Here is a 10,014-nt window from a genome sequence, read left to right as displayed (position 1 = left end):
TGAGCTAACATACTTTCTCTACTTGGATCATATGCACTTATGACTGGAACTCTAGCAAGCATTCGCAACTACTAAAGATCATTAAGGTCGTGAAACCCAACCATAGTATTAAGTATCAAGTCCGCTTTATCCCATACGCAATGACCCCAAAAACTCGGGTATGTGCTTCTGTCACTCACGCCACCCACCATAAGCAAACCATGAACGTATTGCAACATCCTACAGCGGGGATCCCTCCATTTGTGTGACACGGAGGGCACCGTAGGACAGCACCAAAATAAATATACAACTCAAACCAATCATGATCATCTATCAACCCATAGGACAAAATAGATCTACTCAAACATCATAGGATAACCACATATCATTGGGAAATAATATATAGCATTGAGCACCATGTTTAAGTAGAGATTATAGCGGGGAGAAGAGGTGTTACACCGCTGCATAGAGGGGGAGAAAGTTGGTGTTGACGGTAGCAAGTTTGTTGATGTAGATCGCCGTCATGATCCTTGCCCCGGCGGCACTCCGGCGCCACCGGGAGAGAGGGGGAGAGAGCTCCTCTCCTTCTTCTTCTTCTTCCTTGGCCTCCCCCCTATATGGGAGGAGAGTTCCCCCTCTGGTCCATGGCCTCCATGGCGGTGGAGGGGCGGGAGCCCCTCCGAGATTGGATCTCCCTCTCTATTCTCTTATGTTTCGTGTTCTTATTTTCTAGACGAAAACCGTTTTTATATTCCCGGAGATCCGTAACTCTGATTGCGTTGAGATTTTAACATGATTTTTTCTGGATATAAGCTTCCTTGCGCCTGAAGTAGAGCCCCAACAGACATACGAGGTGAGCACGACCAACCACCGCGCGCGTGGCCCCTGGGGCACGCCCTGGTGTATCTTGGGGGCTGTGGGCCCCCGTTTGCGTTGATCCCATGTCCCAAAAATCACATATATTCTGAAATAATTCTGTGTAAATTTTTATCACGTTTGGACTTTGTTTGATATGGATATTCTACGAAGTAAAAAACATGCAAAAAAACAGGAACTGGCACTGGATCAATAGGTTAGTCCAATAAATCATATAAAATGTTGCCAAAAGTATGTGAAAGTTGTATAATATTGGCATGAACAATCAAAAATTATAGATATGATGGAGACGTATCAATCGAACCTTTATGACAACATACGTAGTTCCCTTTGTCTGTCGGTATGTTACCTGCCCGAGATTCGACCGTCGATATCTTCATACCTAGTTCAATCTCATTACCGGTAAGTCTCTTCACTCGTTCCGTAATACATCATCTTGTAACTAACTCCTTAGTCACTTTTCTTGCAAGCTTCTTGTGATGCTGTATTACCGAGAGGGCCCAGAGATACCTCTCCGTCATACGGAGTGACAAATCCCAATCTCGATTCACGCCAACTCAACAATCACCTTAGGAGATACCTATAGAGAATCTTTATGATCTCCTAGTTACGTTGTGACGTTTGATAGCACACAAGGTATTCCTCTGGTATCCGGGAGTTTCATGATCTCATGGTCAAAGGAATATGTATTTGACATTTAAGAAAGCAGTAGCAATAAACTACACGATCATATGCTAAGCTAACGGATGGGTCTTGTCCATCACATCATTCTCCTAATGATGTGATCCCGTTATCAAATGACAACTCATGTCTATGGTCAGGAAACCTTAACCATCTTTTGATCAACGAGCTAGTCTAGTAGAGGCATACTAGGGACTCGGTATTTGCTTATGTATTCACACACGTATTTAAGTTTCCAATCAATACAATTCTAGCATGAATAATAAAATTTTATCATGATTAAGGAAATATAATAATAACCACTTTATTGCCTCTAGGGCTATTTCCAACAGCTTCATGGGTGCCCGGGCTGTCGGGCAGGAGGCAGCTCTCTCGGTCTTGCAGAAAATTTGGCATTTGCTTCTATAAGCCGCCTTCTCGCGAGTTTCCAGGTTTTTTTTAGCTGGAGGACAGGATCTGATGCCCCATTGGCTTTCAAGACCTTCTGTGCGTGAATGACTATGTCATCCTGCTGCCTCCTCGGTGATGGCACGGAGCCGAACGCTTCCACAAGCGAAAGCAGCTTCCACCCTTGCACGAGCTCCTACGGGTCCAGGTTCTTGGAGGCAACCGCCGCATATCTGAGTGCGGCCTCCACCGCTTCCGCGGTGGTCTCGGAGCTAAAGTCGAACTCCCGCATCCCGCACCTGCTGATGGAGCAAGGCCACAAAGGGGTTCGCCTCGGCGGAGTCAAGGTACAGCCAGGCCTCCGCATAGGGGAGGTAGGGAAGAGGCAGGTTAGGAAGACGACGAGGCCGTCGAGCTTGTTGAGGTCTAAATCCTGGTCTCCTCTTTGCAGCCGTCGTCCTTATGTCGGCATGGCAGCAGGACACACTTGTTTAGTTTGCGTGACAGCACAAACATGCTTGGGAGATGGCGCTGTTGATGAGGATGTTGGTGGCGGGATCCACAAGACCGAAGCAAAACCCTTGTCTAGTAGTAAACCCTCGTCGAGCTGGAGCCGGCTGTAGATCTTGTCGACCTTGGCAAGAAGTGCTCGGATCTCATCTTTGATTTTGTATATCCGGACTTGGTTCTCGATGTCCGTCGGACCAAAAGTGCGGATGCCATTGTTGTTGTTTCTCCGGTCGTCACTGTCGCAGGAGGTGGCCTGAGGTAGGGCTGGGACGGAGTTCTCGGTCATTGAGGCAGGATTTGAGGATCTGCTGGGTTGCATGGGCACTTCTTGCGGCGGAGTAGGGTTTTGTAAATTCTATAAGACTCCAGCTATCTCCGGACAACGAACTAACGCAAGGGGAGGCACATCTCCGATTCGTATGAGAATTGGATTAACAAGCCAACCTGCTTCGTCTTCGTAAAAAGAGAGGAGCGCTCGTGTACATGTCGTTGCTGGTCGGACGTGAGGAAGAGAGGCAAGGCTCGAGTGAGATGAACACGAGAGAGAGTGAGGTTTTCTACCGCTCAAACTTCGCAGATTTTTCTGTTATTCCTTTCCTCCCTATATGCGGGACACAACGAACCAGAGATCGAGCTAACTAACTCCTGGTGGACATGTTATGATCCATGACGGCCGCTCCATCCCACGACCACGAGCCACAACATTAACGTCCACCGGGAGAGAAAACAGGAAAGAGCGGGGGAGTAGGCGTACGTGCTGCACTCCACCTTCTACATGTGTGTGCCGGTGACATCACCCATGCACACACATTATTATAGGAAACAGAAAAAAGCAAATGGACTATACTACAGCTATGCATACGACCGAGCTTACGCCAACATATCTCCGCCTTAAGCTCAGGTCTTCTTGGTGATTTCTCTGCCAAGCTGTTGTCGCATCTCCACAAAGCGCACACGACCAAGGGCCTTCGTCAGCATATCAGCCAGCTAGTAATCTGTCTGAACACGATCAACCTCCACCTGACCTTCCACAATGCATTCTCTAATGAAATGGAACTTGACATCTATATGCCTGATGCGGTCATGATGGATTGGATTCTTTGCCAAAGCAATCGCTGATTTGTTGTTGATCAAAAGCTTGAACTTGGTTGGCTCTATTCCCTTCATCTCACACAGTTGTCTGCTCAGCCAGAGTCCCTAGCAAGTTGCTACAATAGCCGCCACATACTCTTCCTCGCACGAGCTGATCGCCACGACATTCTGTTTCTGAGATGACTAGGGGATGGGGTTTTAACCGAGGAAGAATATGTTCCTCGATGTGCTCTTGCGATCTCCTATATCACCCGCATGATCACTGTCAATGTAGCCCAGCAGAGCACCACCTCCACCACGCACATATCGACATCCGTAGCTCAGTGTACCCTTGAAATACCTGAGAATCTGTTTGACCGTCGTCCAATGTGTTCTGGTGGGCTTCTCCATGAATCTACTGATGATGCCCACATCATGAGCGATGTCTTGCCTTGTGCGAACAAGGTACCTCAAGCTTCTAATTATGTTGCGGTAAAGAGAGGGCTCGATATTCTTGGCATTGTCTTCTTTCTTTAGCTTGAGCCTACATTCCATGGGCGTGTGACAGGGATTGCAGTCACTCATTACAGCTAGCTCTAGAATCTTCTTTGCATAGCCACGATGACACAGGGTTATCACCCCCTTGGATTGGGTCACCTCAATTCCCAGATAGTAACTTAGCGGACCAAGATCTGTCATCTTGAACAGTTCCTGCATCTGATCCTTGAATTCCAAAATGTGGGATGGATCAGTGCCTGTGATGATAAGATCATCAACGTAGACACCCACGAGCAGATAGGAATCCGCTTCGCCCTGCCGGTACACTGCATGCTCCGGCGGGCTTCTGTTGAATCCGAGGGAGGTGAGGGTTTCATCCAACTTGGAGTACCAGGCCCTCGAAGCCTAACGGAGACCGTAAATGGCCTTCTTCAGTTTCAGCACCTGATCTTCCTTGCCGCTCACTGCATACCCGGGTGGCTGCGCCACGTACACCTCCTCGGCGAGCTCTCCGTTGAGAAAAGCCGATTTGACATCCATATGGTGTACATCCCAGCTGGAGTGCACGGCGAGAGCGAGGAACAGGCACACCGTCTCCATGCGTGCTATGGGCGCGAAGACTTCTTCAAAGTCCACGCCCTCTCTCTGCGCGTACCCCTTTGCGACCAAACGAGCCTTGTGCTTGAGAATCTTGCCGTCGGGGTCGCGCTTAACCTTGTAGACCCACGTGAGGCTAATTGCCTTGTGCCCTCGAGGGAGAGAGGAAAGTTCCCAGGTGCGGTTCTCTGTGATTGAGTCCATCTCAGCATCCATGGCGCCTTTCCACGTGGTGTCCTCAAGCGCATCAGCAATGTTGGCTGGCTCCTCAGCACTTAGCACGCAGCGCTCCATTGCCTCACGCTCCCCCTCGGTCTCATCGAGGATATAGGAGAGGCGGTGATAGAGGATGGGTCCGGTGCCGACATCGTGCCCGTCGTCGTGCGTCAGAGGCATGGCCCAACGCAAGTAACATGCGCCGGCTTGTGTAGCCTGCTCGGACTGCGGCGTGCCGTGCGCGCTCCTGCCAGACGTGGCCATGCCAGTGGACGAGCTTCCTGACACAGGTGTGGCAGGTGTCGCCGGCGTTCCCGGCGTGGTGGAGAGGGAGGGCGTGCCGCGGTCAATCTCGTGGACACCTTGGTATGTGGTATAAACCACACTAGACGTGGTCGGCGCAGTGTAGGATTCTCCCGCGCCCGAGGCTCGCCGCGACCAGGGCCTGTTTTCCTCGAACACCACGTCCCGCGTCACCTGGACTTTCTTCGTTGCAGGATCGTACACACGTTAGGCTTTGGAGCCCTCTTCATAGCCGACGAAGACCATCGGCGTCGAGCGGTCACTGAGCTTGGTGATGTTGGGGCTGACGCGATTGACATGAACCGTGCACCCGAACGTGCACAAATGTTGCACGCTGGGCTTACGGTCATGCCACGCCTCGTAGGGCGTGACACCCTCTAGGCTTCGGGTGGGAGAGCGATTGAGCACCGCAGTCCTCACAGCCTCGACCCAAAAGAACGCCAACATCTCCATGCTCTTCCTCAGGCATCTTGCCATCTCCACCATTGTTTAATTGCGCCGCTCGACCACCCCATTTTGCTGTGGCGAGTACGGGGCAGTCGTATAGTGCTTGACGCCAAGCTCCTCACAGTAGACCTTGAACGCCCCGGAGTTGAACTCGCCACCGCGGTCCGACCGGAGCGCGCACAGCTTGCAGCTGCCATTCGCTTCGACCTGCGCCTGCACCTTCTTGAACCACTGGAATGCCTCATACTTGGACCTCGGGAGCTCTAGCCACATATGCCAACTGTAATCATTGACAATCAGCGGAAAGTACTTGTTACCTCCAGGTGTGGTCGGCTCGATCGGCCCGCAGAGGTTTGTGTGCAAAAGCTCCAGCCTGCGCTCTGTGCGGTACGCGGTGGCCTGCGGGAACGGCGCGCGATGCTACTTCCCCAGAGCACAGCCTTCGCAGTATTCTTCGACGCGGTCGATGCTAGGCATCCCACGCACCATCTTCTTGGTCGACATGGCCCAAATCGCACGAAAATGGAGGTGGCCGATGCTTGCATGCCAACGCGACGCCTTGTCGTTACCGATCACCATAGGGCACGCCGGAGTGTCGATGGCGAGTGCCCCGGTGTATAGCTTGTTGTGTGACCGCTTGATGCGTGCTAGAACACGCTGCGATGGATCGTGGATTACCATGACCCCGTCCTTGATGGCGATGATGCAGCCCGCCTCATCGAGTTGCCCGAGAGAGACGATGTTGGTGCGCAGGCTGGGGATGTAGAACACGCTAGTTAGCGCGCGCTGGTCTCTGTTCTGGTAATGGAACACCACTAAGTCATGCCCGCAAATTGCCACCACAGATTCGTCGCTGAACCTCACCATGCCGCGCACTGACTCGTCCAGGGATGAGAACACGCGCCTATCGCCCGTCATATGACTGTTGGCCCTGATACGTCTCCAACGTATCTATAATTTATGAAGTATTCATGCTATTATATTATCCTTCTAGGATGTTTTATATGCATTTATATGCTATTTTATATGATCTTTGGGACTAACCTATTAACCTAGAGCCCAGTGCCAGTTTCAATTTTTTCCTTGTTTTTGAGTTTTACAGAAAAGGAATACCAAACGGAGTCCAATTGACGTGCCTATTTTTGATGATTTTTTATGGACCAAAAGAAGCCTCTAGAGCAAAAGAGTTGGGCCAGAAGAGTCCTGAGCTGTCCACGAGGGTGGAGGGCGCGCCCACCCCCTGGGCATGGGCCCCTGCCTCGTGGACGGCTCGGAGACCTCCTTGACGTGATACCTACGCCAAAAATTCCTATAAATACTGAAACCTCCAAAAAATAACCTAGATCGGGAGTTCTGCCGCCGCAAGCCTCTGTAGCCACCAAAAACCAATCGAAACCCTGTTTCGGCACCCTGCCGGAGGGGGGATCCCTCACCGGTGGCCATCTTCATCATCCCGGCGCTCTCCATGACGAGGAGGGAGTAGTTCACCCTCGGGGCTGAGGGTATGTACCAGTAGCTATGTGTTTGATCTCTCTCTCTCGTGTTCTTGATTTGGCATGATCTTGATGTATCGCGAGCTTTGCTATTATAGTTGGATCTTATCATGTTTCTCCCCCTCTACTCTCTTGTAATGGATTGAGTTTTCCCTTCGAAGTTATCTTGTCGTATTGAGTCTTTAAGGATTTGAGAACACTTGATGTATGTCTTGCATGTGCTTATCTGTGGTGACAATGGGATATCACGTGATTCACTTGATGCATGTTTTGGTGATCAACTTGCGGGTTCCGTGACCTTGGGAATCTATGCATAGGGGTTGGCACACGTTTTCGTCTTGACTCTCCGGTAGAAACTTTGGGGCACTCTTTGTAGTTCTTTGTGTTGGTTGAATAGATGAATCTGAGATTGTGTGATGCATATCGTATAATCATACCCACGGATACTTGAGGTGACATTGGAGTATCTAGGTGACATTAGGGTTTTGGTTGATTTGTATCTTAAGGTGTTATTCTAGTACGAACTCTATGATAGATCAAACGGAAATAATAGCTTCATGTTATTTTACTACAGACTCTTGAATAGATCGATCAGAAAGGATAACTTTGAGGTGGTTTCGTACCCTACCATAATCTCTTCGTTTGTTCTCCGCTATTAGTGACTTTGGAGTGACTCTTTGTTGCATGTTGAGGGATAGTTAGATGATCCAATTATGTTATTATTGTTGAGAGAACTTGCACTAGTGAAAGTATGAACCTTAGGCCTTGTTTCCTAGCATTGCAATACCGTTTATGCTCACTTTTATCACTAGTTACCTTGCTGTTTTTATATTTTCAGACTACAAAAACCTATATCTACCATCCATATTGCACTTGTATCACCATCTCTTCGCCGAACTAGTGCACCTATACAATTTACCATTGTATTGGGTGTGTTGGGGACACAAGAGACTCTTTGTTATTTGGTTGCAGGGTTGTTTGAGAGTGACCATCTTCAACCTACGCCTCCCACGGATTGATAAACCTTAGATCATCCACTTGAGGGAAATTTGCTACTGTCCTACAAACCTCTGCACTTCGAGGCCCAACAACGTCTACAAGAAGAAGGTTGCGTAGTAGATATCAAGCTCTTTTCTGGCGCCGTTGCCGGGGAGGTTAGTGCTTGAAGGTATATCTTTAGATCTTGCAATCGAATCTTTTAGTTTCTTGTTATATTACTAGTTTAGTTTATAAAAGAAAACTACAAAAAAATGGAATTAAGGTTGCCTCATATGTTTCATCTTTTTAATGTCTTCCGTGAAAATAAGGATTCCGATAATTGTGCTCAATTGCTAGAGGAAGAATGCATTAAAATGTTTGGCACTAAATTTTTGAATGATGAGCATGATTGCAATGTTGTTAGTATGAATTCCTTGAATACCCATGATGCTAATATGCAAAGCCACAAGCTTGGGGAAGCTATGTTTGATGAAGATGATATTTTTTGTCCCCCAAGTTTTGATGAGCAAATTTATTATGATAAAAGCATGCCTCCTATTTATGATGATTATTGTGATGACACGTATGCTATAAAGAATAAATATAACCATGAAACTTGTCATCATGATTTTAATTTTCAATTGGATTATGCTTCACATGATAGTTATTTTGTTGAGTTTGCTCCCACTACTATTCATGAGAAGAAATTTGCTTATGTGGAGAGTAATAAAATTTCTATGCTTGTGCATCATGAAAATAATGCTTTATGTGCTGGTTATATGGTTGAATTCATTCATGATTCCACTGAAAATTATTATGAGGGAGGAATATATGCTAGTAGGAATTGCAACAATATCAAGTTTCCTCTCTATGTGTTAAAAGTTTTGAAGTTATGCTTGTTTTACCTTCCTATTCAAGTTGATTCTTGTTCCCATAAGTTGTTTGCTCACAAAGTCCCTAGGCATAGGAAGTGGGTTAGACTTAAATGTGCTATTCATATGCTTCATGATGCTCTCTTTGTGTTTCAATTCTTATCTTTTATGCGAGCATCATTGAAATCATCATGCCTAGCTAAAAGGCATTAAAGAAAAGCGCTTGTTGGGAGGCAACCCAATTTTATTTTTGTTTCTTGCTTCTTGGTTATGTTTAGTAATAAATATTTGATCTAGCCTCTGGTTAGATGTGGTTTTATGTTTTAATTAGTGTTTGTGCCAAGTAAAACCTATAGGATCTTCTTGGATGATAGTTATTTGATCTTGCTGAAAAAATCAGAAACTTTCTGCTCACGAAAACAATTGTTAAAAATTACCAGAACATGATAAAATACTGATTCAAATTGCAGTAGATCAATAAACAAATTATTTAGGTCTTCCTATTTTGGTAGAAGTTTTGAGTTACAGAAAGTTTGTGTTTGATACAGATTACTACAGATTGTTCTGTTTTTGACAGATTCTGTTTTTCGTGTGTTGTTTGCTTATTTTGATGAATCTATGAGTAGTATCGGAGGGTATGAACCATAGAGAAGTTGGAGTACAGTAGGTTTAACACCAATATAAATAAAGAATTAGTTCATTACAGTACCTTTAAGTGGTGGTTTGTTTTCTTTCGCTAACGGAGCTCATGAGATTTTCTGTTGAGTTTTGTGTTGTGAAGTTTTCAAGTTTTGGGCAAAGATTCGATGGACTATGGAATAAGAAGTGGCAAGAGCCTAAGCTTGGGGATTCCCAAGGAACCCTAAGGTAATATTCAAGGACAACCAAGAGCCTAAGCTTGGGGATGCCCCGGATGGCATCCCCTCTTTTGTCTTCGTTCATCGGTAACTTTACTTGGAGCTATATTTTTATTCACCACATGATATGTGTTTTGCTTGGAGCGTCATTTTATTTTGTTAGTATTTTCTTGCTGTTATTTATAATAATATTTTTGCATCTCTATTTTCAATAAAAATGTCAAGGATAGCCTTTACCATGCTTATTTT

The 10,014-nt window shown here is 46.7% G+C and overlaps 1 protein-coding gene across 1 annotated transcript; it reads right to left on the bottom strand.

The window, feature by feature from the left end:
- Positions 1 to 5,607: 5,607 nt before the first annotated feature.
- Positions 5,608 to 6,483, bottom strand: LOC141027054 (uncharacterized). Its single transcript, XM_073503974.1, has 2 exons — positions 5,990 to 6,483; positions 5,608 to 5,845 (listed from the first exon to the last, which is right to left on the bottom strand). The coding sequence occupies exons 1-2, from the start codon at positions 6,481 to 6,483 to the stop codon at positions 5,608 to 5,610; spliced, it is 732 nt and encodes a 243-aa protein (XP_073360075.1).
- Positions 6,484 to 10,014: the final 3,531 nt, after the last annotated feature.

Source organism: Aegilops tauschii, chromosome 7 (genome assembly GCF_002575655.3).
Source record: "Aegilops tauschii subsp. strangulata cultivar AL8/78 chromosome 7, Aet v6.0, whole genome shotgun sequence".
Lineage (NCBI taxonomy): Eukaryota > Viridiplantae > Streptophyta > Magnoliopsida > Poales > Poaceae > Aegilops > Aegilops tauschii.
This window is presented reverse-complemented; position numbering and strand designations above follow the sequence as displayed.

Coding starts and splice junctions, on each gene's coding strand:
- LOC141027054 (XM_073503974.1), bottom strand. CDS start 6,483: ATGACGGGCGATAGGCGCGTGTTCTCATCCCTGGACGAGTCAGTGCGC. Junction 5,846..5,989: donor GAAGGCTGTGCTCTGGGGAA/GTAGCATCGCGC, acceptor CAATGATTACAG/TTGGCATATGTGGCTAGAGC.